Below are 25,361 nucleotides of genomic sequence, written 5' to 3' on the forward strand. Positions count from 1 at the left end.
GTTGGAATCGATCCAACGTAATCGAAAACCTGCAGATGAGCCCAAGTTTGCTATCAGTGTTGCTGATTAGTTGGTCGATACTATGGAGAGAAACATGTTCAATGCACATCACACGATCGATGAGCCTTTCAGTTGTCTTTTGTACCCCCACGGCATTCCTTGCTGGTCTCCCCGTCCCGTCCCACACCCTTGTGAGGATTGGATCTCTGTCGTATGTAAATCACTTGCCACCCGAGTAGTCTACCTAGGTATGTGCGTTATATGCGTCCATCGGCTGCCTCGCGGCTAGTGGCTCGTCTATTTCCCAGACCAGCAGCGGGCAAGCCACATTGTATGTATGTTCCGCCGATAATGACACTTGTTTGTTGATATCCGGTACCAACTCTCAAGGCCCAGTGATAGGAGCAGTGGGTTAGGGACTCTCGTCAGCTCATCAGTGGAGTGCTCATCAGGGGCCGGTGGAGCTGAGAGTGCCAATCAACAATACGTTCAACAGGTTTCGATCAAGGGATGGCGGGAAGCCCGAAACAGCCCCGCTGAATTCAAGGGGAGATCGAAAACCAGAGACACAACATGTTGGGAGGGAGGAGGCGTGATGGAACTCGGCTGCATACCTATTCATGAGGCAAGTAGCTCCCAAAAGGAAAACAGCGTACGTTGTAGACAAGGCGGGAAGTGGGTGGCCTCCGGGCTTCCGAGAGACACCCGACGCGTTCGACGTGGCTGTTGGGATGGCTCTTCGTCGGCCCAAGACAAGAAGAGGTCCAGCCCAGAAGAGAGGGGACTAGGCATGTCTCGGCCGCGTCCTGAGGCGCGTATGGACGCTTGACGCAGGAGACTAATGGCCAGTAGCGCCGTAGCGGTGATACCGTCGTTCTTGGCACCATGAAAGGAGCCGCAGTCCATGTCTTCCTGCTGCCTGCCCTGCCAGTGGCAAAAAGGGTGGGCTCGGTGAGTGGTCCCCAACGCAATGGCGCGCGGACACGGGGTATGGATAACGGAGAAGGTCTACGGCCGAGACGAGGCCTGGATGCTGTCCAGCGTACACATGTACAACGTATGTTGTATGTGCATTGCAAGCCAACGAAAAACTCGGGATCGACACCACTCCCTTGGCGCAGCATGGGAGTCCAGTCCGCCTTCACCGCAACAACCGCACTAGGGATGTCGAGGAGGTCGTTTGACAGTCCGGTTTGTTCCCAAGTCAACCCGCGGCTTTAAACGATCTTTGGTCGAGAACTCGCCGGGTGCGATCCGCTCGGTCCGGTCTTGGCGCGTCGACTGGTCAGCTTGTGGTGTCTGGGAAGAACCAGATTCACTGTAGGATGTCCCTCAGGCACACGGGATAGCAGTAGCAGTTGCGCAGCAGTAGTATTGGAAGGGAATATGTTTATGGCGACGCTGGGATGATATACATGATATTTAGATAATATACATGTATATTGAGACGCGGTTTAGAAGGAGGATGTTGAGGATGGGAGTTTTGTTGTACAGTAACGGGACAAAACTGTCGAGCCGATGTACTTACAACACCACGTTATAGATACCTTATGCCTGGTAGGTACATCAGCTCGACACTTGTGTCGAGTTACTGTACTTGCACTGGTGCGTACGTTGTATGTTGGCGAGGAGGACTGTGTACAAAGTACCGATGCCTACCGGTTTGAACCCCCAATATGCACCCCTATGGACCCCGGGTATTGAGTCCCCGCGTAGGGGGTACAACGTACATTCAATGGGACGTGCATCACACTCGCCTACCGGGAATTCCCCGAGACATGGCGTCTACAACGTATCGTACACAAACATGTTGGATGCTGAGTCTGGACCGCCTGTCAGGTCTCTTTTAAGGCTCTTAGTGTCTGCGGAATACAACGTACACTAACTAGTGTATGTACAACCAACCTACATGGAAGTGGAGAGGCCCGTAGATCGGTGGCTTATCAACTGCTTACGACGCATATGGAGGGCACAATGTCGAACATACATACAACGTACGTCTCGGCGCCGGAAAGGCACGATCAGAGAATCATCCCGGCCGACTCACAGCTGGGTGGAGAAGGGCCAACGAGTAAAGATAAACCCGGCTGTTATACAAACCACAACGTACAGGCACCTTGAGCGGTGTGTCACCTTTGCTACAGAACCACCGCCATCAATCAACCCCTGGCGAGATGTTACACAGCGGACCCTTTTCGAGTTACTCATCATGAATTGCTGCGAGTCGTGTCCCTGACCGAATCGACCCACTTGGTCGTATTTTCATGGAAAAGGACGATACGGATTGGCAGGACAATTCTCGATAATTTTAAAGTTTGCTAGACCCCGAAACATCGCCGCGTGGTCTGGCCGCACGTGGTAGAAATCCTACGCAAGATGACGTTTCTTGCATGGCGTTTCTCGCACATGGCAGTCTCGGAACGGATCCAAGAAAACCAGCAGGCCTAGACGGTACAGGAAACGCTAGTGGATTGCGTAGCGCCAACGTCAAAATGCAGGGGAATTTAGCAGTCATGTCGTGCGATGGAACTACCGGTATGCCGGAATTACGAAGCGTCATTTGTACCGGGTACCTGTACCTGTGTTGTACGGAGCAAAGCCATCGAAAGTCGAGATTTTACCAAAACTACTGAATAGTTGCACTCCCTACCCAAGTGGTTGACGGCTCCAATTCCTGCCCGCGGCCTACCATTTTCAGGCGCAAATCGATGTCGGGTTTACAATTCAAGTCGGCATCCTCCGTGGCGCAATTGGCTAGCGCGTTCGACTGTTAATCGAGAGGTTGGTGGTTCGAGCCCACCCGGGGGAGCTTGAATTTCATTTTTGCTTTTTATATGAACGGCCGGCCATCTTTGTACTGGAGTGGAGAGGTGGAGTGGCTGTGTACGAAGTAGTTATGATGAACTTCTTTTTTTTGCGAACCGGTCCTAATCCATTAGAGACTATGAATTGATTGAGGTAGTCTTAGCATCCGCTTTGATCAGTGAACCCGAGTATATTCGATGGACTGTCTTGTCTGTCCGTCTGGCTTGGTTGAACTTAATCGGTTGAGCCATGGGAATATGAGAGGTACGTAATTACCGTACGGTCTGTTAGAGCGATGCAAAGCATCTGGGACCCAAGCTTACTTACTCTTAATTAAAGATGTAGGAACAGACTCCCAATAGAACGCGTGGACGGACGGCTACGAGACGAATTTCGAATAGACGTTTCTTTAATACAAGCCTTGAAATTTTTGGAGAGGTAGAAGCTGCAGCTGGTTTATCTTCCGCCCTGGCCCTTCTTCAATGGATGGTGTCCCTAGGCATAAGAGAGAGCAACAGAGCGACTAGGTATTATACTACGCATACGAAGTACTTTGTACAACCAAGAATCCATTGTATGTACTTATTTCACGTACCTAGCAAAAAAGAACCAGATCACCATGACCAGCACTTATACTTACAACTAACCGCCGAAGCCATGCTAGACAATAAAATCGGCAAAAAATTGACCACGATAAACAAAAAACATCGTAAGCTCCCCCGGGTGGGCTCGAACCACCAACCTCTCGATTAACAGTCGAACGCGCTAGCCAATTGCGCCACGGAGGATCTTGTTGTTAACGGCTTCTCTTTCCAATTAGATGTATCTCTGGTCTGCGTTTCTCGGAGCAAGCCGAATGTAGGTACCGACGTTAGTGGATAAACGCGGGGAAAACACCTCACATCCCGGCTTTTCTTCGGATAATTAACCCCCACGGCTAAATCAGGGCCTCCTACGGACAGCAACCACCTCCCAACGACGTCTTCACCTTTCGCTCTCCGCCCTCAATTTCCCCACCAATGTTCCCAAACCATCGGAGTATCGGGACGTCGTTCAGACAGGCAGCGCAGCGCTAGACGACACTCATTGGCCGATTCCAGAGGCATCATGCGGCTTGCCCCTCACTAGCCATCGTGTCATCTCGTATCACGCCTCCTACGTCTTGCGTGGGATGAATATGAACGCGGGGTTGCGCGGTGTTGGTGCGGGTCGCGTAGCAGAAGGCGAGTAGTTGATCATGGTTTCCCTCACGGGGACCTCCAGGAGGACGCAGGGGAACAGCCTACCCCGCGCTTCGGACCCATGAAATGACCCTGATGTTCCATTCTTCAATTAGATCTGCGGGTTCGTTCGTAGGGACAGACGTCGTACGTATATAATAGAGAGGTGATTTTGTGGCTTTCGTTCCATTTCAGTCCACTTCAGCTTATCACGCACAAGACGTGATTCTCCCCTCGAAAATACGAGGACTGGCATCCAACAGAAGAGAGAGAGAGAGAGAGTGTGTGTGTGTGTGTGTGTGTGCTAGACAGATATCAGGTCTCGTATCCTCCTCAACATGGCGGACTTTGACGTTGAAGCTGTGCTCAAGAAGCTCAGCAACTCTGAGAAAGTCGACCTGCTGGCAGGTAAGTTGATAATTCCACTTTGCTCTTGGGCCTGCTTCGGAGTGAGGTCAGACCCGTGCTGATAGCTTCGCCAAAGGTATCGATTTCTGGCACACAAAGTCCCTGCCACAACACGGTATCCCTTCCATCCGCCTCACCGACGGCCCCAACGGCGTTCGCGGCACCAAGTTCTTCGATGGCGTCAAGGCAGCTTGTTTCCCCTGCGGCACAGCCCTGGGTGCCACCTTCAACGCGGCCCTCCTCGAGGAGGCCGGCAAGAAGATGGGCGAGGAGGCCAAGCTGAAGGGCGCGCAGTGCATCCTCGGCCCGACCATCAACATGCAGCGCGCCCCGCTGGGCGGCCGTGGCTTCGAATCCATCAGCGAGGACCCCGTGCTGGCCGGTCTCGGCTCGGCCGCCATCTGCAACGGTATCCAGAGCACCGGCGTCCAGGCCACCCCAAAGCACTTTGTCTGCAACGACCACGAGCACAGGCGCAACGCCGTTCAGAGCATCCTCACCGACCGCGCCCTGCGTGAGATCTACGCCATGCCTTTCCAGCTGACCATGCGAGACTCCAAGCCGGGCGCGCTCATGACCGCCTACAACGGCGTCAACGGTACCTACTGCAGCGAGAGCCCCGAGCTGCTTGAGAAGCTCCTCCGCGGGGAATGGGGCTGGGACGGCATGGTGATGAGCGACTGGTTTGGCACGTATAGCACCACCGATGCGGCCAACGCCGGCCTCGACCTGGAGATGCCGGGTCCCACCCGCTTCCGCGGCGAGGCTCTCAAGTTCAACGTCTCCACCGACAAGGTCAAGCAGCACGTTCTTGACGAGCGAGCTCGTACCGTGCTCCAGTTCGTCAAGAAGTGCATGGCCCTTGGTATTCCCGAGAACGCCCCCGAGAAGACCGGCGACACTCCCGAAACGGCCGAGCTCCTGCGACGCATCGGCGGCGAGTCTCTGGTCCTCTTGAAGAACGAGAGAAATGTCCTGCCCTTGAAGAAGGACAAGAAGGTTAGTTAAGCTGCCTCCTCTGGATTGTTGGCTCGCCGTCAGGTCTTGCAGCTAACCGACGTGAGTTTCTTAGACCGTTGTTATCGGCCCTAATGCGAAGATCGCGACGTACCATGGAGGCGGCTCGGCAGCCCTCGCCGCCTACTATGCCGTCACACCCTTTGACGGCATCAGCCAGAAACTCGAGTCTCCCCCTATCTACACCGAGGGCGCCTACTCCCACAAGCTGCTACCCCTTCTCGGCAACGTCGTCAAGTCGCCGTCGGGCGAGCCCGGCATGTCGATGAAAGCGTACAGGGAACCCCCGACCGCGGCGGTCCGCGAATGCGTGGACGAGCGCGTCATCACCAAGACGGAACTCAACCTGGTCGACTACTACAAGATCAAGGAACCCCTCTGGTACGCCGATTTCGAGGGCTCTTTCGTTGCCGAGGAGGACTGCACGTACGAAGTCGGCGTCATCGTCTGCGGCGCCGCAAAGCTCTTTGTCAACGGAGAGCTCGTCGTCGACAACGAGACGGTGCAGCGGCAGGGCAACGCCTTCTTCGGCGCGGCCACGGTCGAGGAAAAGGGCACCATCGAACTCAAAAAGGGCGAGACGTACCACTTCAAGGTCGAGTTCACGTCGGCGCCCGCGTCCAAGCTCCGGGGCGACAACGTCCTCTCGGGTAGCGGCGCCCTGAGGATTGGCGGCTGCAAGGTCATCAACGACAAGGACGAGATCGCCAAGGCCGCAGCACTGGCCAAGGACGCCGACCAGGTCATCATCTGCTCGGGACTCAACGCCGACTGGGAGACCGAGGGCCACGACCGCGATCACATGGACCTGCCGGGCTACCTGGACGAGCTCATCACCACCGTGGGCAAAGCCAACCCCAACACGGTGGTGGTCAACCAGTCGGGCACGCCGGTGACGATGCCGTGGATCGACGATGTCCCCGCGGTGGTGCAGGCCTGGTACGGCGGCAACGAGACGGGCAATGCCATCGCCGACGTGCTCTTTGGCGACGTCAACCCGTCGGGCAAGCTTTCGCTCAGCTTCCCCCGCCGGCTGCAGGACAACCCGGCCTACCTCAACTACCGGACCGAGTTTGCGCGCATCCTGTACGGCGAGGATATTTACGTCGGCTACCGCTTCTACGAGGCCATTGACCGGACCGTACTCTTTCCCTTTGGCCACGGCCTCTCCTACACCACCTTTTCCTTCTCGGACCTGGCCGTCAGGGAAGCCGACGGCAAGCTGACGGTCGACGTGACGGTGACCAACACGGGCGCGGTGCAGGGAGCCGAGGTGGTGCAGGTGTACGTGGCGCCGAAGCAGAAGGCGCGCGTCAACCGGCCGGTCAAGGAGCTCAAGGGCTTCGCCAAGCTGTCGCTCGCGCCCGGGGAGAGCAAGAAGGCGACGGTGGAGATTCTGTCCAAGTACGCCGCCAGCTACTGGGACGAGGACAGGAGCCAGTGGTGCGTGGAGGCCGGAGAGTACGAAGTCATCGCGTCGGACAGCAGCGTTGTCTCGGACAAGGCTGTCCGGGGTTCCTTTAGCGTTGCCGAGACCTACTGGTGGTCTGGACTGTGAGGTGGGGGCCGTCGCGCATCCAAGAGGCGCAACAGCAGTTCGCGCCGTAGCCTACAACGTAGGTATGTCAGAATTGATAATGGGTATTCAGACAGAATTTAGCGTTGTTCGGTAGTTCAGGCTGGATTCCGGATGAGGGTCTCCGGGAGGGCATCATCCTTGGCAAGTCTTGATATTTTCTCCACACTGGACAGCGACAGACTGGACGAGACTCAGCTCTCACTCCTCGACCATGTTCGTAGTTCTGTGCCCGTATCTGTGTCTTTTGCACCAAAACACACTATTTTGACGGCCAGTGAGATCGGCACCCCTGGACCAGCAAAGTCCAGTATATCCTCCCTCCCCTGACACGGGGCAATTCTGTCACTGCTGCTGCCAATCCCATTTCCCTCCCTCGCTCACGGACGTTCGAAGTTGGAAAAAAAGGCGGGGGTACAGGTGGCACAGCAAGGACGGTTACACGACAGATGGAGAAGAGAATGCCGGGGATATGGTTGGGTGGTGAATATGCCGTCCATGGGCTCCTCGCGACGCAAAGGAATCTGATCCATGCCACCACAATGAGCTGTGTCCCCAAGAGGTGTACTCCGTAATAACTCGTTGCGATGGAATTGTCGATTCAAAGTCCATTCATAGGGTGACTGCAGGACAAGAGAATCGACGGCGCCCAGTGCTATGTTCCTAACGCCGATACCAGAGGAAGAAACAAAAAAGGGAAAAAAAAAGTAAACACCAAAAGGACATCACCTTGACCACTAAAGACTCAAGTCGGCCGACATGCGAGCTCCCAGGACCAGAATTTCAATTCCCATCCTCCAACTTTGTTCTTGCATATCAACCGACCAATCGAGATGACCATCAGGCCTTTGGGTATCACACAACTCGGCCAAACTCGCTAGTATTCGTAACGTGGCGCGCCATGTCTCCGTTGTCCCTTGAAGCCAGCTAATCAACAGCATCAGGCTTCCCTATAGTCAATCGACGGCGGGGAACGTAGTCGTCTATGAATTTCTGACCCCGACCAAGCACGGACAGCTGCGGCCCGGTTTGCGTGTCCAGCTTAACGACCCGAACAGAGTCCTTCTACCCCGACGACTCTGGAGGGGGGGAGGGAAGAAGACTTGTCACGCCTGCAATCCCCTCTTCTCTCGGTGGGATCGGGGGGTGGGTGGGTAACACTGGCATCTGGCCGAGTCGAGCGGCTAAATCAGATGGCGGTTACACAAAATTGGGAGACGGCATCGGCGAGCCCTGCTCCTGGGGTTTGTCGGAGGCTCCAGGGCGTTCGTGCGGGGGCAACCAGGGCTCGGCGTCGCCTAGCCGTTGGACGGTAAGGCCTGCATTTCCGGGGTTCTTGAAGCCGGCTTCGAGTTGGCGCTGGTACGAGACGCATCGCAGACGCTCGCTTTCCTTGGGAGTGAGGTGGAGCTGTCGGGTGGGAGCACACCGGTGTTAGTCTTTTCTTTTTCTTTTTTTTTTCTCCTTTGAAGGAAAAAAAGGGGGGACTAAAAAAAAAAAAAAAAAGAAAGGCTCACGTAAAGTTCAGCCAAGATGGCATGGATGGCCAGGGCGAGCCAGCTGACACCGCTGGCGACCGTGTTGAAACCGGCAGAAATCTCGCTGATCGACTCGCTTTCGATGTTGGCCATGACGGCGACGTGACGCTGGGGGTCGAGGCCGGAGTAGTAGTCGGCGCATTCCGGGTAGAGGCTCAGTACCCATTCGCGATTGCCGCCCTTCATAAAGTCGACGATATAGCAGGGCTGGGAGGCCTGGTAGGTCGGATCGTTGCCGCTGAGGGAGATGGGACCGACAATTTCGCCCAGGAGGCGCAGGGTAATGATGAAGCCGGCCTAAGGAGGATGTTAGGTGGTGAGGCGGGAGAGGGATTGTGTGTGTGCGTGAGAGAGAGAGTGAGAGAGAGAGAGGAAGATTAGGTTGAGGGAGATACAAAGGGAAAACTTACATAGCCCCAGGCGCGGATCATCCAGGCACGGTGTTGCTCAATCTGCAGCCTCTTAATGTTGATGTAGGCGATGAGCATGGAGACGAGGAACATGATGCTGCTCAGGCCACCGACGGTCTGGACGCCCAGGTCGCCGCCAAAGCTGCGGCGGGTGATCATGAAGACGCCGGTAATGCCGACGACGGAGAGGAGAATGACGAGGTAGCCGTTGATGCGGTGGAAGAGGATGACCTTGTGGCGGATATACGGGGTGAACTGCAAGACGACGAGGATGCCGGCGGGCAGGATGCCGGCGAGGTGCAGGATGAGGCCGATGCGGTTGACCGTGCCCGGCTGGAACCAGTAGCAAGTGCTGGGGAGGACGGGGGAGACGGCCGGGTCGCAGTAGCCGTTGAAGTTGAGGGCGGGCATGCGTGCCAGGGAGAAGCCGAGAAGGGCGCCGCAGGTGATGAACCATAGGATAAAGTTGTAGCCTCTCTGGAAACCGACGGGGTTGTACACCTTGCGGAAGAACCGCACGACGGCGTTGGGACCCTTTTTCTCTTCGCTCATCGCGGTGGCGACCGCGACGGGGACCTCGTTTTCCGTCATTATCAGGCTATATTGCCCTGCTATTGGGGGTCCAAGGAGACGCAGAGAACGAGCCCGTCTTGTGTCTGGTTGGGTTCGTCGTGGTTTCTTATCTGGCGTGAAGATTCATACTCACGGATCCCATAGTTGGGGATGTCCTGGGGTCGGTCGTCTTATATGAAGCGGCCCCTAGAGGCCATCAACAAGGTAGATACGGGGCCTCGCCCTTATTTCCATTGTCATTCGTGGAAGCATGAGCATGGGCAAGACAACAGGAGGGGCTGTCAGCTCGCAGGGTCTCCAACACAAGGGGCCCTTTTCTTCATTGCATGTTGGTGTAAGACGGGTGGGACAATCGACGTACTTCGTACGTTTGGCCCCCAAAAAAGGAAGCACTCTAGGGGTCGCATACGAACGGCATGCCCATCATGTGCTAGTCGAGTAGAGATCTACCTTGTGTCAGGCATTCCATCTCTACTTCCGTTGTGTCTCGGGCGACACATCCCGAACTCACACCAAATCATTGATAAATTCCCCGTGGCTCAGCTCAGGAACCGAATCATGCAGCCGTATTACTGTTGAACCTTGACTGACTTGTTTGATATCCGCTAAATAGATGGAGAATGAGAAGGAGAGGACTCTTTGATCGCAGCAGGTGTCGACCATCGATGGTTCCATGCAACCTAGGGATGGAAGAGCTTGCTTGTTGGCTTCCTCGGCTCGCTCTTCATCCGATTCGTGGGTGCCGAGGGAAGAAGCTGCGGCGAAGTGGCACAGCACAGCAAGTAATTAGAGGAACCAGGGTCACGAAACGAACATTATAGCCTTGTCTCCCGGACGCCTTCGCCATACGAACGTACGGATTTTAGCGAGCACAATCATGGTGCCGTCTCGTCGTCAGGCGGCTCACTGGATAGTATCCTAGATACTCATCGCGGTTCACCTTTGTCCCTACAAGCAGAGTAACCAACTCGTTGAACTCGTCGAAACCTGATTAAAGAGCCAAGCACTTGACTCCGTTTGCTGTCGGTCTCGTCGGAGGAAATTTGCCTTGTGCAGCTGTGTCGTTTCACAGCGTCGCATATTGATCGACCAGAAAAGCGGCGACACGCTACCCGAGTCGCCATGTCGCTTATTCTCGAGGGATCAGTCCCCTCTTTTCTTACTGAGTAGATGATTGGACGATGGAATGGATGGTGAGTTGAAGTCGCAGAAAATGTTCAAGGGCCGTGATGGCTGAAGGATTGAGGGGAAGCTGGGCCGCGACTTCGCGTTAATAATTGTGGAGAAGATACAAGTACCTAGACACAACCATGTCACGTGATACCGACGCTGAAGCGCGTCTCTTGTCACGATTATCTCCATGCCATCGTTATCATCGCGTTCGTGAATTAATTAGATCTGTCAAAAATAAAGAGAAAATAAATTCCAAAAACATACCACCGGTGCTCAATGACATCCCAGCAAGATCCCCTGACAGTAACTTCCCTCAAACAATCCTTCATCGACGCCCAAACCCGCCTGCTCTCCCAACCCCCTCGTCCCTCAGAGGCCTGGCACGCCCACAACGCCTCGACCGAGAACCCCCTTCCGGGCCCAGCCCTCGACGATGTCCTCCTCCGGCTGGACCAGACCATAGCTCAGCACGCCCGTCGTGTATACCCTCCGCAGTCCACCCGTCTCGTCGCAGAGCAGATAGACCGGCTTTACCAGACTGAAGCCGAACGCAGGGAACGAGCCCGGGATGCCGGCCACGGCCACGGCCAAGATGAGCTCGGCATACCTTCCAGCGCCGCTGACCTGAGTACGGACAATTTATTTCCCCCATGTAGCAGTACCGCAGTCGTTATGTCAAAACCCGTTAAAAGCGTGTTGCTAATATCCGACAGCATCAGACGAAATCCTCTCCTCCCTCCCCGCAACCTGGCCCCTCCAAAAAGAAGCGGAATCCCACCAGCCCGAAGCGAAACGCTACACAGAACTCGCAACACGCCTGTCGGCCCTAGCTGATGCCCGCACCCAAGCCCGCGCCCGCCTCGCCCGCGTCCGCCGTGCCCACGCTGCCCTGCGCCCCTTCGCTCCAGCCGCAGACGATGAAGAGGCCGCATCCCCCACCGGGGCGAGGGACGACGGCCAAGACGACAATGCCAACGCCAATGTCATCCAGAAAAACCTCGTCACCCGCGACGGCGACGTCGAGCGCGAACTCGCCCGTATGCGTGTCCTGCTCGCTCGTGTCAGCGGCCGCGTTGCCGCCCTTCCTTCTCCACCACCACCGCCCGCTGACGTCCCAATGGTCGTCGACTCCCCCGCTGAGGACGAGAAGAGGAGGGTCGATGACTTGCTGGGGAGGTTCTGAAGAACGTTCTCTCGTCGGTCGGCATTGCCGGACATGGTTCCCCTCGTCTTTTCGCTAGATTTTTACTGTTTTTACTGCTGGATAAGTGAAGCGGTGGTTGCTTGGCTTGCTTTTTGTTTTCTACATGTTCCATCTTGGATGTCTCAGTATTTGAGTATCCGAGGGAGTTGGGCGTACCAAGGCATAAACTGGACTGGAATTGATACCCCTTGGCCGTGACCATCAGGAGACACAAAAACGTGGACATCCACCGCCTTGCCGAACTGAGGTGACTTGGAACTTCGGACGTAGTCGTACTGCCTTCTCTACCTCCCGTTTTTGTTTCTTTAGCTTGGATATGATTTCATTTTCAAGTCTGCGCATAATGCCACGGCTGCTTCGCCGGGGTGTCTGCTGATTCGCCCTTCCAGAGTCAATAACAAGTCTCCACGCAACAACCACTTCTACCGCCCCAAAACTCTTGTCCATCTTCATGAGTATCTTCACTGGTTTCTCTTCTTTTCTTTTCCCTCTCGCCCACAGAGCACCAGGAGGGGCCTCTGTTCGTTCCCGGCCCACCTTTACCAATGTTCGTCTCGCTTTCGCCAACCGTCAAGCGCGCGCCTTCTCCGCCTGGATCTAGTGACAAAGAAAATTCCGTCGTTGCAGGGTCACAGAGGTCGACCATGTTGAGTTTCCACGGTCCATTTGCCAGAAGAGAGACGGGAAGCCAAAGGAGGACAGACGAACGTCTCAAGTCGCTGATCATACCCTCCCTAAAGTCCCCCTTTTCACCGCTCCCACCAAAAAACCAGACCGAGTCCAGCAGTCCTCGCCACACTCGGTCGCCCGACAAAAAGATCCCTAGTCCAGGTAGCACCGCCTGTCTGTCTTGCCTATGTCCACCTCTAATCGAAAATTCAATTGGCTAATGGAGCATGTTGTGTGTGGAAACAAGCCTTCCTAAAGTGTTCCGTAGCCCGTATCCAACCGCAGTACCCGAAATCGCGCGCCATTAAGTCGTATATTGGCAAGGAGAATCGTGAACGTCCGTTGTCAGTTTGTTCCCTTCAGCAACCGGTGAGAACTATTTTTTTTTTGAGATTTTGGTGTCCCAAACAGTTCCTAATCCCCAGTCCGAGTTCCGAGTTCCGTCCGTCGTGAAAATCGTGGCCGAGAGTTCTGGTCCCATGAAGATCGGAAAGTCATATTTTTTTCCCGTTTTGTTCCAGAAATATGAATCGTGTTGACGAAGGGGAGAATCCGAGACGCCGAGTAAAGAAGCAGGATGTGCATGTCCATGAGCAACTATCCGTTGATATGCGTAAACCGTGAGGGTGAGCGAAAGGGGAAACGCGGGTAGTTGAAAAAAAAAAGGAAATAAAAGGAGCCCCATTGAGGCGTAAAGGAAAAAAGGTGCATGGCAAAATACAAAGAAAATGTCGGATATATGTGGTTATGGTTAAGTGGTAATCTTTAGGGAGAGATTGGCGGGGCGCAATGCCCCGCTGGCCGAACCAGCAAGCTAAAATCGCCATGCGACAGCGGCTGGTTCATCATCGGCCGAGGGTTGTCGCCCCCTCTAAGCGACCGGAGCCAGGGGGGCAACGGAAGGAGCGGGCATGGAAGAAGGGGCGGGCATGGGAGGAGGAGCAGAAGAAGCGTTCAGGTCGACCTCGGCGGGAATCTCGCCGCTGGCAGCCTTTTGGGGGCAGTCGCGGGAGATATGGCCGGCCTCACCGCACTGGTAGCAGGTCTTGCCGGCAGTGTTCAGAGGGCCGCCGTTAGGGGCAGTGCAGTCGCGCGAGATATGGCCGAGCTTGCCGCAGGCGTAGCACTTCATGGCCTGGGCCTGGCAGTCGCGGGCAAAGTGGTTGGGGCCACCGCACTTGTAGCAGGTGGCGTGACGAGGACCGCCGGCGAAGCCACCGCGTCCGTAGCCGTAGCCGCCACGGCCCATAGGGCCACCGCGGCCCATGCCGAGCGCAGCAGGGGTAGGGCAAGCACGCTACAACTTTTTGTCAGCTCTCTATCAGAACAAACAGGAATGGGACCCAAAAGTCCGGTGGGACACTTACGGCGAGGTGGCCGGGCTGTCCGCAGTTATAGCAACGGCCGCTCGTGCCGGCGCCGCTCAGGCGCAGTGTAGGGCAGTCGGCCTGAACATGACCCAGGCCCTGGCAGTGGTAGCACTGCTTGGCCTCGGTGCTGCGGGGAAGAGGGCAGCCGTTGGACTCATGGCCTGAAGTGTCGCCTTGTGATCAGTATGATGAAGTAGATGAGTGTTGGGGCAGTAGATTCTGCTTACCAGGCTGCTTGCCTATTATCAATCGTTAGCGATCCAGACTTGATGACCTAATACTGTGATAAGTGCAGGTTGTACGTACAGTTATAGCAAAGGCGCTCGGCGGACGAGCAGACCTCGGCGTAGTGGCCAACATTGCCACACTTGTAGCAGGCACGACGAGAAAGGGACGACATGATGAGTCAAAGTATCTGTTATAGGAAGGTATGGTTATCAGCAAAAAAAGATCCGATGCACCCTGGATAACGATAGCACGCTGGGCATAGTGGTTTGGCGCATCATGTCGTGGTCATCTCCTGTCGGCCCATTCCGCTTCCATCTGTCCATCTACTTTGTTGATTGTGCGATTGAAGCATTGACTGTGGCATCCATCCATCCGGTCCGAGAAGGTCGACTGGGTTCCGGTGCCAGAAACAGACCATGCATATTCTCTTGCAGCATGCGTCGCCGACTTGTCTGTTACATTGGCTCCATGTGGCATTGGACAAGACCGTTGAGCAGCGCCGGCAAGGCGGCCGAGTGGCGGCGCTGTAAGAACAGGGAGCGCCGCAAGTATTCGGGATAGCGGTATTGTGCAACGGTGACGTAAAATCGAGTCCCCATGGCGTCGACAAGAATCTTGTATGTAACCCGTGATGGTACCCCAATATCCCAATCGGGGAGGGGCGGCTAGTGGGCCGTTGCAAACAGGACAGCCAGCGACCGACGGTGGTCAAAGGCAGGCGACGCGACTGTGAAGCATCTCGGTTCAATGGAGTATGTCGCGTGGGAGATTGAAAAAATGAAGCGACATCGCCATTGCGTCTCGATTTGTTTAGGCGCTTTTTTTTTTTCGATCCGATCCCGGTACGATGGGTTGAAGGGCAGTAATGACCCCGACCGATGGCGTATGCGATGCGTGCGAGTGTGCGCGAATCGCGCGCAAGTCGAAGATGGACGGCAGATGGATGCGAATGGGCCCGGAAAAGGGACCGAGAAATCACGAACAACCGAAATGGTGACTCTGAAATAGCAAAGTGTTCCAACCCGCATTCAATTGAACTCACCTGAATCGAGGGAAAATAATGTGCGAAGGAATCGAGGACTTTCCAAGTCAGTCGGTCGTCTTCACAAAAATATATAAAATAGAATAAAAAATGTGTCGAAAATGGTGAATATGTCGGAAATAATGTCCAGCAACAACCGTCGTCAACTTTCCAGTCTTCTCAACCACCAACGGCCAACAAGGAAATCGAAGTTGAGGCGTTAAAATTTTTCTTGTGAAGCGACAAATGTATTTTTTATTTTTATTTTTAGTCGGGGGAAGGAAAGGGGGGGAAGAGAGGGAATAGGGAGCGGGGGAAAAAGAAGAAGAGGGGATTGGACGCAACGGGTGCGGCGAGTCCCAATACAGTATCCGAGAAGAGGTAAAAAGACGCTGAAAAAGAGTGGAACTCAACGGCTTGCGCTAGTAGAGAAATGAAAAGGCGCTGATGGTTCAGTGGGTAACTCGCTGGGCACTCGCTGGAAGTACTGTACGAAGTACAACGTACGTACATCACATTGGAACATGGCCCCGAGAATAAGACGCCACCAGACCAGCCATTGCAAGAGTCGACGGGCATTTTCCCCGTAGGCCATGCCTCAAGGAAATGATTCAAAGGGATGAAAGATACTTGATCCATGGTAGTGGAGCAACCACATCCGGAGGTGATGCGATGCCCAGGGTTTATACCAGAACAGCAATGTCTCTGCGTGATGTACCTACATACGTGGTACATAATCCCCATATACCTACAGCCTACAGCCAGAGTGCCAGGCAAACCATTGGTGCCCGGTTAGCAAGCTAATCCGTATAAGTCTAGTTGGGTGTTACATAAGAACGTGATAAGCCCCAGTTCTCCCTCTCTGTTCGTTCGTTTCCGTGGGGCCAGGTCACATGCCCTCAGTCCCCGCTAAGAGCCGTGCTGCCCTCGTTGATGTTCTCCCCCACGAACACATTGCGAAGCAAAGTTGAAAGAAAGCTAGGACTCGATGAATGCGACGGGCTTCCGGCGCTCGCCTCGCATAGAACGTAATGGTTCTCAAGGATGCTGCGGCATACCATGACTCGTCGCTATTGTACGAACGGAAGAGGTGGACGTGATTGATCGACCCTACTACTGTAGTGCAGCTTAGGGAGAGTTCGCGTTTATAATAACTCTTCTACTAACGTCGACTTCAATTATGCATCAGCCTGAACTTCAATGAATCCCAAACACGAGTTGATGCCTGTTCCTCCGCCGATGCACTGGGACTCGAAGCCCATGCCCAAACACGGCTGGTTGGACGAAACGCATCCATCCTCGGAACATTAAGGCCTACGCGCATCTCCCATTGGCAAACCTTCAGGTAGTGCCTGTGGGGGTTGGAGCGGAACAAATGAGAGTTCCATGCATATCCCGTTCAAGTACTACGGTCGCAGCCTTCCGTCTGAAGTACACCATCATGATGCACATTTCAGTCTATATTACTCGTGGTTCTTCAATTTAAGGTGCCATGCGATTATATTGATATTTACCTATCGATAAACACCAGCGAGGTACCTGTCTCTCTCCGAACAACCACATTCCGCACCATGGTTCCAGCGCGTCCGAGTTGGTAGTATATCGAGCTTGTCTTTTTTTTTTTTTTTTCGTTCTAGAGAAGGGGCCTCTAGGCAAGGATATAACGCCCCTGATCATGGTCATTGGGCTCGGACAGCCGTAGCGCGCTTCATTCTAGTTATCACCAAGTTATATACGCCCGGCAAGGCTCGATCATGGCCAAATACCGTCCCATTCTGTCGTTCCGCATTATCCGTAAGAGTATGTTGAGATACCTGCTCACCGAGTCCTTTCCAAGACACCCTCTACCTGTGATGGCCAACTGAAAGGTTCCTAGGGCGCTCGTAAGTATCGCTGATGACGGCGTCAATGCTATCCGTTGGAAAAAAAAAACTCGTGTCCACCCTGGCGTATTCCCAGGGCCAAGTCCCCGTTGAAATAGACAGGACACGATACTGTCAATCGTCAATCTCCCAATACTGCGACTAGTCCACCGTTCTCCCCTGCAGAGAATTTCCATGCCCCCAACTTGTACACTCCACGCAAGAACAAGAAAACCGTGCAGCGAACAGGTGCTCCGGCTAAATATACCAATACAACTAACTGACCGCATGAAGATATGGCAGAATCAGCCAGGTCTCCTCTTCACGAATTCCTTCAGGTCCTCCTCGGTCGCCACCCCGAGCACGAACCGCCTATTTTGGTCCGTGATGACCGCAAACGTGTTCTTCTCCCCGCCTTGATTTTGAAAAAAGGCCTCGAGCTCCTCGAGCGGCGTCTGCATCGTGATCACCTTATAGGGCCTCCCGCGCTGGAACCGCATCATGGCCTTCTCGATCGGGTCTTCGGGCGTTACTTTGCCGGCTTCTAGGAGGGCCTGCAGGGACGGGATGGAGATGTAGCCCAGCAAGGCGCGCGTACGGGAGGATACGACCGTCAGATGTGTGTAGTCCCTCTCGTAGGCGGAGACGAATGCCAGGTAGATGGGGTCTGACGGGGTTAGAGAGAGTGCTGCCGGCGGTTCGAGGTCCTCGACAGTTGCCTTGCGCAGGGAGGATAAGTCAGCTAGCAGCTCCGGGGGCACAAGAAGAGCGACATGACAATCTGGTTTGTTACTTACTCCTCTATACCTTGATGACCACTGGGAGACGAAGGGTTGGGAGGCGCCCTCACCAGCAGCAGGTGGTGCCACGGCCGGATTGCTCGAGATTGCTGCCATGGTGGGACGATCGAATTTGTACGGACGGCTGGTTGTTTTCTGTTGGATGCGCAAAACGGGCCTCGGGCTAATAGGTTGTGGGATAAATTGATAATTAATAGTTCTTGATGATTCGGGGTTAATATGTGCTGTCGCCGGTAGCCAGAGTTGACAGTGTGGAGGCCAATAGTAGCTGATCTTGTAGCTGCGGGGCTTTTTAACTTGGCTGCCAAACACCCTCGGTCGCTGCACCGTACGAAGTGCCAGGACTTCGGTGAGTAGCTGGGTGGGTGGGGAACATGAGGCTGCGCTCACCGAGCGGACAGGGTGCGCCTATGGCGCTATCCTCGGCTCCAGACTGGTTGCTTCCCTCCATGTCGACGTCATCTTCAATTGTACGTACTGAGCCGAGCCAGGTACACGGTACTGATAGACCTTCAAATCCATCGCAACCTCTACTCCGTGCGATGACGACGGATGCAGAAAAATGCTACCATTCTACGCAATGCGACAAGTCCGTTGCAAGTGACTGAAATGCTTTCAGACGGCACATACTACCTCGACATCACCGACCAGAACAGGGGTTACCGGAAGGCACTTTGGAAGGCATTATATTGGGATATTGCTGCATTCCTGGTACCCAGACAATGGTACCTAAGGTGCCTACCTAGGTACCCAAGGTATCGTGCCTCTCCCGCCAGTCGCACTCGATGTACGGGATACAGCTGCGTTCCGTTTCTCAACCAAGGTGATGTCATTACTACCGGCGACCTGCTTCTAGCCGAATCGCGGTCTTTGAGAGTATTTTTTTTTCTCTCCTTCGCAGTCACTGCGAACTTCCCTCTGTTCTTACACGGATAGTAACCCTGCCTCGTCCCCTTCCTCTTCTTCACCGTCCTCTTCTTCACCGTCCTCTTCTTCTACTTTGGTTGTACTGCGTAGAGTATTCGCGGTTCGTTCTACATGTCATCAGCGGTATACAGTTGTTCAGGGGTGCCCTTACTCAGTCGATCCAACACCTCGCAGGCCTACCGTCTCATCACCCATTAGAGATAGAAGAGGAAAATGGCTTCCATGTATCCGGGACAAGACGTCCTGCGGCGATGCTTTGGCCAGACACAAGAAACGCCATCGCCAGTACGGGAAACACAACCACGGCCGTCCCGCTACCAAGCTCGTCCTGATCTATACTCGGCCGCCTTTTCAACAGTCGATGAGGTCAAGGGCAAGGCGCTCAAGTTGAGCGAGGAGGCCACCAGAGAGTACGAGAAAGCCAGCGCGGCCGCTCGGGCGAAGACCGGCAAGATCGAGTTATACTCGGGCAAATACTACGCTGCCTGCACTTTCGGAGGACTGCTAGCTTGCGTATGTCAACCTCCTATATTGGGAACAACCAACCCCTGTATCAAGAAAGGAAGGGAAAAGCCACGGCCACGGCGTCTTGCTAGCTAACAGAAATTCTTTCCCAGGGCATCACGCACACTTTGGTGACTCCCCTCGATCTTGTCAAAACGAGACGCCAGGTCGACTCCAAGCTGTACACGAGCAACGTGCAGGCGTGGTCCAAGATTTACCGCGCCGAGGGCGTCCGCGGCGTCTTCACCGGTTGGGGCCCCACTGCCGTCGGGTACTCGGCGCAAGGAGCGGGCAAGTACGGCTTCTACGAGTTCTTCAAGAAGAAATACTCAGACTTGGCGGGTCCGGAAAACGCCGTCAAATACCGGACGCTGTTGTACCTGACCGCTTCCGCCTCGGCCGAACTTCTCGCCGACATCGCCCTGTGTCCCTTTGAGGCTGTCAAGGTCCGCATGCAAGGGTCCATTCCGTCCCCGTTTGCCGGTACGCTCGACGGCATTCGCAAAGTCACCGCCAAGGAGGGGGTCGCGGGGCTGTACAAGGGCCTCTACCCGCTGTGGGCTCGCCAGATCCCTTACACCATGATGAAGTTCGCTTCGTTCGAGACCATCGTCGAGATGATGTACGCCCGCCTGCCTGGTGAGAAGAAAGACTACGGCAAAGCCGCCCAGACGGGCGTCTCTTTCACGGCCGGATATCTCGCTGGTATTCTCTGCGCCGCTGTCTCCCACCCGGCCGACGTCATGGTCAGTAAGCTCAACGCCTACCGCAACCCGGGTGAAGCGTTCGGCAGTGCCATGGGCCGCATCTATAAGGAAATTGGTTTCACCGGACTCTGGAACGGTTTGCCGGTTCGTATCGTCATGATTGGTACCCTGACCGGTCTCCAGTGGATGATTTACGTGAGTACTCGTGACGCTCCTGCCTTTCGTCATTCTTGAAGATTCTCAGGACTTGAGCTGACGATATATTCAGGATTACTTCAAGATTTTCATGGGTCTCCCAACGACAGGAGGCACAGCCCAGGTAGCAGACAAGAAGAAGTAGATCCAGATGAGGACAAAACAAAGATAGACATTTTTTTACGTTCAAGGAGGGGACAAGGCTATCTGTATTCTACACTTGTCGGTCGTTCCATCCTTCCAACTCTTTCTTTCCAGCCTTGCGACTCCTTATCTCGATAACATGTATCAAAGTATTCAAAAGGAAATAAATCGATGCAGTCATTGCCAAGTCTTCCGCCAGAAACGACAAGAACGAGAAAAAAGTAAAAAGGGAACAGGGAAAGTCTGATTAATTCGAGCCTCATGGCTCGGTCGTCGATGTCAACAGTCACAAAAAGAGAAGTGGTTGAGCAAAGTGTTTATCTCGACCCAGCGAGAAGTTCATCTCCTCGGTGCTAGTTAGTAGTAATGGCTGCCGCCGCGATGGCGATGATGATGTAGAGACCGAGAAGCTAGGGAGAACACAAGAGGTAAGCGTCCACCCAATAACCATCCTGGCCGCAAAAGGGCACATGATGGGTAGTCTTACCATGGCGCCTTCAAGATAGTGTGTCTTGCCGTCCCGGACGGTGTATGAGACAACCAGCACAGAAAGGGAAAAGACGATGATCTCGACTATTGGCGAGGTGGAAGAGTAGAATGTCAGATGAGCTCCCCCAAGTCTAAAAAAGAGGGCTTGTACTCACATGTCTGGAAGCGTAGACTCATGGGCTGACCCATCGCCCAGGCAACGAGAACCAGGAAAGGGGTAACCAAAAGTGCAATCTGCACGCTGGAGCCCATAGCCACGCCGAGAGCCTGTGTGTGGAGGGTGGGTGCATCGTGGTTAGCAAGTCCATCCAGTGAAAAGGAAATTTCAAGTGAACGGTCAACGGGCCCGGGCCTCCGAGACATACCAAGTCCATCTTGTTCTTTACGGCCACCACGCAGGCAGTCGCATGCTCGGCAGCGTTGCCTACGATGGGAATGAGGATGAAGCCAATGAACGTCTTGGAGATGTTGAAGTCCTCGACGAGCGGATCGATGCTATCCACGAGGTAGTTGGCGCAAAAGGAAACGACGACTGTTGCGATGACCAGGATGGCACCGGCGGCCCAGGCAGACATGATCGACTCGTTTTCCTCTTCCTCCTCGGTAGATGATAGCTCCGTCACGGGACAGATGAAAAGATTCTTGTGCGTCTTGAGTTGAAACCACATATATGCAAGGTAGAGGACGAGGAGGACGATGGAGGTTCCCCGGGAAAGCTGAAGCACGCTCGCGAGTTTCTCCTCCTCGCCCATGCCATCAAGCGCGAGATACAGCTGCGGCGAGGGAAGCATGTTAACACAATCCAAGCTAAACAAGCCGACGAGAAGAATAAGAGAAACCAGAAGTGGCGGGAAATGGAAAGGGCCGGGGGAAGCGAGAAAGAGGGGGGCGCCGTACAGCAGTGGGAATGATCATGGCGGCAGATGACAGGGTCATTAGAGTGCTCGTGACTTGGCCGGTAGTCAAGGCGAAGGATTGCTCGGTGCCATTTCCCTCACTGTCGTTCATGTGAACGATGCCACCCAACAAGAAGCAGAAGCCCATGACGAGCAGGAGGTTCGAGATGATGGAGCCCAATAGAGACGATTGAACGACTTCTATCTGGCCGTTCATGAGAGCCACGATGCAAACCTGGGAGACTCTTGTGTCAGCTGCGTCTGTTCTCCTTTTCTCTTTCCTTTTCTCTTTTTGGTTTCAAACTGGGTGTGGTCCTCTTACAATAAGCTCAACGGCATTGCCAAAGGTGGCGTTGAGTAGCCCGCCCAGAGATTCGCCCAACCGGGCGGCAAGCTCCTCGGTAGCAAAGGACAATACGGCAGCCAGGGGGACAATAGCGATGAAATTGAGAGTAAAGACAGTGGCGGGACTCCAACCAACCTCCCCAGCCACGATGCCCAAAGGGACGAAGATGAGGAGCACGTTGACATAGTCTTTTCAAGGGATCCTAACGTCAGCCACCCTTTCATTTTTTACGGGAAGGTCCTCAGAACCACATCTCAGCGGCAGGGGGAACTCACTGCTATATAGCGTCGCTTTGGCGATGTCCCAAAACGAAGCCAAGCACCTGACAATGACGTTCGAGCTGTGGAGTCCCGGGGTGCTGCCCGCGCCCAAGAGTCCTCTCAGGAAGCTCTGATTGCTGGAGTCGTTCCCCCCATTGGGACGGCCGATGAGCGGCGTGCGGTCATCGGCGCCATCGAAGCTGCCAGAGCCAACGCGCCCCGTCGCTGCCCGTTGCAACGACTTCCGGAAAGCGACGTTCGCTGTACCGGCCAGGGACACGCCAAGATCAGCCATTGAAAACCAGGCGCTTCGCCTCCACTGGGGAGATCAACGACTTACCAGCCATCGCTTCCAATGAGTGCTTTTTGGGTAAATTTGAATGAAACGAGTGTAAATTGGGGTTTTCCAGAGATCGAAAACGCGAAGCTGCCCTGGACCCAGGAATTTGGGCTGACCCGTCTCGATACACAACATGCTATCACGTGACGGCTACACTAACATCGCGCTCGTCCCCCCTGGTCATCTCATTCCCCTCCCTCATCGTATAGAAGCTGGCCAATACGACCGCTGTAATTGTGAGGCCTCTTTCAACGCCTACCTAACCGTACAACGTATGTATTCGTATGAGTGAGCGACAAAAGAAAAAGCAACGACAACGGCCGGAGAGGTATCCAAGCCATAACAGTCCGGCCCAATTATAGAGACCCGTTATTCCGACTGTACCACTTGGTCCGTTATATTACTCATCAGCATTCAGTATCTACCTACGAAGTAGGTAGTGCATGTATACGTTGCAAGTCTCCCGGTTACAGTAGTGCAAAAAGTTCTCACGGAGCCCCCGAATTCTCTCAATCACACGTAACATGATCAACTGGGAAATGTGGATGCAAACCACGACTCTGGGACGATGGATTAATAATTTAGAGTGCAGCCGAACTGTGATTTGCTGTCGTGGCCCGTACTTTGTAGGTGACAAATGACTGTTAGACGGGTGAGCTGCAGAAGATATAAGTACCCCTCCACAATTCGGGGCGGTCGTGGGTTGATACGCGGATGAAGCTCTAAATATATACATATTTAATCGAATCGAGAAGGTGAGCAAGGCAGGTCGGTTGGGTTGGATTGGACCTCGTGAACGAACGCACATTACAGTAAAAGGACTGCCTTTAGTAGGCCAAAGCGAGCAGCCACGCCAAGACTGGCTCTCGGGCCCAGGTCCGAGAAGGCCCCGACTAGGTTTGTCGAGGAGGTGGCCGGGGATTGGCAAGCACTGGTTGCCCAGCAGGGTTTCTGGGGAAGGAAGCACGCGAGGGCTCCCCATATGCCAATGGAGGTCTATCATCGGTCCTCGACCCCGAGTGTATGTACTTCATGCTAACCAGTCCCATGCTGTTCCGTCTGCGATGCAGCTAGGAGGTCACTTGAAGGAGCGGGGGGCCACAGAAGGATAAAACCGTTCCAAAGGCCAATTATTAGCCCTGTCACATATAGCCGCTGGTCTGGGGATCTTCAACACACGTGGTTGCGGTGCCGTGATCTGACTCCCGCAGGCAGCTTCGCAGTGTTGCCAGTTTGGGAGGATACGGACCTCGGGGTAAATCACCAAAGAGCTGATCCAAGGGGTATTTACGTTGGGGAGGGGAGATAACGTTGTGCAGAACAAAGTAAGACACAGACTCCCAGGTCCACCGGAGGAAAAAAGAGAGGTGGAAGAATCAAGACCGTTTTGTTTGAGGGTTATTCTTTCAAGTCGTCGATGGTTGGTGGGTGGTGAACTGGTGGTGTTAGTTGGTTCCTCAACGCAAAGAGGGGACAAATGGCCCGATTAAGAGAGCGAACACGCTCGCAGGTCGCGACTCGGGACTCGGGTCAAGGCGTGCCGGCAGGCGGGACATTTAGAAGGACGTGATCGCGATAGGGAGACGATATCCTGACAACACAACATCTACGTTAGAGCGGTGGTGGTCGAACCCGAGTCGATGGGTCTTGATGCAAAGTATACCCTATTCGTCATAACGGTGTTGGCCTTCCTGACCGTAATGGATGGATTTGGATTCTCAAGGTGATCCCATTTTTGCCTGGCGACAGCGTTGATTGCGGCCCTCGCTTCGATGGGACCTGTCCTTTGCTCCCTGTCGCAGAATTGAAAGTTCGTCGATGCTTGGCTGGCGTCCGAAGCCAAGAAGTGCAGGAAGACACCGATACACCCTCTGCTCTCTTGTAGGGAGGCAGGGCATGACAATACTGCAACCCCAAGTGCTGACGAGAAGTCGAACCGGGAACCTACGGGTCGACGCGTGGTGAGACGGACCATGACAAGACTCCGGTCACGACTAGCAGGTGTATCAATGTCTGGATAGCGTCATGGTGTTGTTCGTATACGGACTTCTATGTCTCTGAGGTGCTACCAAACAGGCATCGTCAGGTCAGTCAAAGGTGACAAGAAGGTTTGCTGGACATGTCGAGAGTTCATGGTGCGAGAGCCCGTCACGGGTCGCTTAGATCATCCATCACCCGCGTAGGTGGTCAGAATAATAATGAGTACATATGTACGAAGTACCTGAGCGACACCGGAAATTGGCGGAGGACGGAAGTATCCGACCTGATATGTACAAATGTACTTAGTCGTCTAAACGGTACAGTGTCGTAATCGGTCAAGGTGGGGCCCCAGATCCTGTTGGCGCCGTAGCGTAGCGGCCTTTGCACCTGCAGAGAAACGTTCCAGGTCCGCGCTACAGCCAACAGCCACTGGCTGACAGATTCATACTTGCATACGGATATTTCTCACATTATGAGCTTGTCTTTCCAATGAACTTTCCACTGGACTTGGTTTTCCGCTACTAACTCGAAAGGGATGGAAAACAAGACCCAACTTGCCTAAGATGCGTAGTAATTACCACCAACTAATGCGAACACTTGGCAAAAGGTTCGTACTTCGTATGTAATACACGGAATACCTAGCATCATGATTCTTTCGCCTAGAGTAGGTAGGTAACGTAAGCTAAGACTATGGAAAGT

At 54.2% G+C, this 25,361-nt stretch overlaps 10 protein-coding genes and 2 non-coding genes across 12 annotated transcripts in view; 5 read left to right on the forward strand and 7 right to left on the reverse strand.

Annotated features, from left to right (window-relative positions):
• The window catches only part of ACRALDRAFT_1092498 (uncharacterized protein), a gene marked incomplete at its 5' end in the record, with an annotated part of 3,482 nt that extends 104 nt beyond the window's left edge, over positions 1–3,378 (reverse strand). The window contains 22 exons of the mRNA XM_071019615.1: positions 1–464; positions 488–633; positions 666–924; positions 968–1,033; positions 1,086–1,215; positions 1,241–1,318; positions 1,343–1,401; positions 1,450–1,523; positions 1,593–1,634; positions 1,670–1,757; positions 1,808–1,823; positions 1,910–2,042; positions 2,107–2,138; positions 2,165–2,249; positions 2,333–2,414; positions 2,456–2,579; positions 2,631–2,767; positions 2,841–2,879; positions 2,990–3,089; positions 3,159–3,184; positions 3,222–3,279; positions 3,368–3,378. The exon at positions 1–464 is cut by the window's left edge and continues 1 nt beyond it. Coding sequence (XP_070877768.1) covers positions 426–464; positions 488–633; positions 666–924; positions 968–1,033; positions 1,086–1,215; positions 1,241–1,318; positions 1,343–1,401; positions 1,450–1,523; positions 1,593–1,634; positions 1,670–1,757; positions 1,808–1,823; positions 1,910–2,042; positions 2,107–2,138; positions 2,165–2,249; positions 2,333–2,414; positions 2,456–2,579; positions 2,631–2,767; positions 2,841–2,879; positions 2,990–3,089; positions 3,159–3,184; positions 3,222–3,279; positions 3,368–3,378 — 1,824 coding nt within the window. The 3' untranslated portion in view covers positions 1–425. The remainder of the gene's footprint in view (positions 465–487; positions 634–665; positions 925–967; positions 1,034–1,085; positions 1,216–1,240; positions 1,319–1,342; positions 1,402–1,449; positions 1,524–1,592; positions 1,635–1,669; positions 1,758–1,807; positions 1,824–1,909; positions 2,043–2,106; positions 2,139–2,164; positions 2,250–2,332; positions 2,415–2,455; positions 2,580–2,630; positions 2,768–2,840; positions 2,880–2,989; positions 3,090–3,158; positions 3,185–3,221; positions 3,280–3,367) is intronic.
• Positions 36–399, forward strand: ACRALDRAFT_207882 (uncharacterized protein; the record flags this gene model as incomplete). Its single annotated transcript, XM_071022342.1, has 5 exons — positions 36–69; positions 125–191; positions 240–252; positions 290–331; positions 391–399. 5 exons carry the CDS (start codon positions 36–38, stop codon positions 397–399), a joined length of 165 nt encoding a protein of 54 aa, XP_070877769.1.
• ACRALDRAFT_t75 lies at positions 2,736–2,809 on the forward strand. The gene has a single exon. It is a non-coding gene; the product is annotated as a tRNA-Asn (tRNA).
• Positions 3,379–3,519: 141 nt separating the features above from the next.
• Positions 3,520–3,593, reverse strand: ACRALDRAFT_t101. The gene has a single exon. It is a non-coding gene; the product is annotated as a tRNA-Asn (tRNA).
• A 616-nt stretch (positions 3,594–4,209) lies between these two features.
• ACRALDRAFT_1080448 (glycoside hydrolase family 3 protein) lies at positions 4,210–7,310 on the forward strand. The gene is made up of 3 exons (XM_071019017.1): positions 4,210–4,433; positions 4,510–5,432; positions 5,506–7,310. Exons 1-3 carry the CDS (start codon positions 4,364–4,366, stop codon positions 7,006–7,008), a joined length of 2,496 nt encoding a protein of 831 aa, XP_070877770.1. The 5' UTR covers positions 4,210–4,363; the 3' UTR covers positions 7,009–7,310.
• Positions 7,311–8,145: 835 nt separating this feature from the next.
• On the reverse strand, positions 8,146–9,565 carry ACRALDRAFT_1080449 (uncharacterized protein; the record flags this gene model as incomplete). The annotated part of the gene is made up of 3 exons (XM_071019018.1): positions 8,146–8,436; positions 8,544–8,861; positions 8,975–9,565. The coding sequence occupies 3 exons, from the start codon at positions 9,563–9,565 to the stop codon at positions 8,227–8,229; spliced, it is 1,119 nt and encodes a 372-aa protein (XP_070877771.1). The 3' UTR covers positions 8,146–8,226.
• A 1,408-nt stretch (positions 9,566–10,973) lies between these two features.
• On the forward strand, positions 10,974–11,903 carry ACRALDRAFT_1080450 (uncharacterized protein; the record flags this gene model as incomplete). Its single annotated transcript, XM_071019019.1, has 2 exons — positions 10,974–11,348; positions 11,434–11,903. The coding sequence occupies exons 1-2, from the start codon at positions 10,997–10,999 to the stop codon at positions 11,901–11,903; spliced, it is 822 nt and encodes a 273-aa protein (XP_070877772.1). The 5' UTR covers positions 10,974–10,996.
• A 1,561-nt stretch (positions 11,904–13,464) lies between these two features.
• On the reverse strand, positions 13,465–14,363 carry ACRALDRAFT_2026227 (uncharacterized protein; the record flags this gene model as incomplete). Its single annotated transcript, XM_071020375.1, has 4 exons — positions 13,465–13,890; positions 13,961–14,136; positions 14,191–14,202; positions 14,270–14,363. The coding sequence occupies 4 exons, from the start codon at positions 14,361–14,363 to the stop codon at positions 13,465–13,467; spliced, it is 708 nt and encodes a 235-aa protein (XP_070877773.1).
• A 2,335-nt stretch (positions 14,364–16,698) lies between these two features.
• Positions 16,699–18,128, reverse strand: ACRALDRAFT_1075207 (uncharacterized protein). Its single transcript, XM_071018344.1, has 2 exons — positions 17,872–18,128; positions 16,699–17,793 (listed from the first exon to the last, which is right to left on the reverse strand). The coding sequence occupies exons 1-2, from the start codon at positions 17,968–17,970 to the stop codon at positions 17,380–17,382; spliced, it is 513 nt and encodes a 170-aa protein (XP_070877774.1). The 5' UTR covers positions 17,971–18,128; the 3' UTR covers positions 16,699–17,379.
• Positions 18,129–19,014: 886 nt separating this feature from the next.
• On the forward strand, positions 19,015–20,352 carry ACRALDRAFT_2040859 (uncharacterized protein; the record flags this gene model as incomplete). Its single annotated transcript, XM_071021099.1, has 3 exons — positions 19,015–19,314; positions 19,419–20,207; positions 20,281–20,352. 3 exons carry the CDS (start codon positions 19,015–19,017, stop codon positions 20,350–20,352), a joined length of 1,161 nt encoding a protein of 386 aa, XP_070877775.1.
• A 352-nt stretch (positions 20,353–20,704) lies between these two features.
• ACRALDRAFT_1068982 (uncharacterized protein) lies at positions 20,705–22,637 on the reverse strand (the record flags this gene model as incomplete). Its single annotated transcript, XM_071017622.1, has 7 exons — positions 20,705–20,761; positions 20,839–20,924; positions 20,996–21,107; positions 21,206–21,613; positions 21,738–21,971; positions 22,059–22,270; positions 22,358–22,637. The coding sequence occupies 7 exons, from the start codon at positions 22,635–22,637 to the stop codon at positions 20,705–20,707; spliced, it is 1,389 nt and encodes a 462-aa protein (XP_070877776.1).
• Positions 22,638–23,149: 512 nt separating this feature from the next.
• On the reverse strand, positions 23,150–25,307 carry ACRALDRAFT_2017673 (uncharacterized protein; the record flags this gene model as incomplete). The annotated part of the gene is made up of 17 exons (XM_071019895.1): positions 23,150–23,169; positions 23,202–23,242; positions 23,281–23,323; positions 23,367–23,471; positions 23,535–23,690; positions 23,723–23,763; positions 23,829–23,850; positions 23,886–24,138; positions 24,185–24,206; positions 24,293–24,695; positions 24,726–24,747; positions 24,785–24,795; positions 24,858–24,945; positions 24,984–25,091; positions 25,132–25,156; positions 25,212–25,246; positions 25,278–25,307. The coding sequence occupies 17 exons, from the start codon at positions 25,305–25,307 to the stop codon at positions 23,150–23,152; spliced, it is 1,425 nt and encodes a 474-aa protein (XP_070877777.1).
• Between the last annotated feature and the right edge of the window lie 54 nt (positions 25,308–25,361).

Source organism: Sodiomyces alcalophilus (assembly GCF_042370955.1).
Source record: "Sodiomyces alcalophilus JCM 7366 unplaced genomic scaffold ACRALscaffold_2, whole genome shotgun sequence".
In the NCBI taxonomy this organism is placed as follows: Eukaryota; Fungi; Ascomycota; class Sordariomycetes; order Glomerellales; family Plectosphaerellaceae; genus Sodiomyces; species Sodiomyces alcalophilus.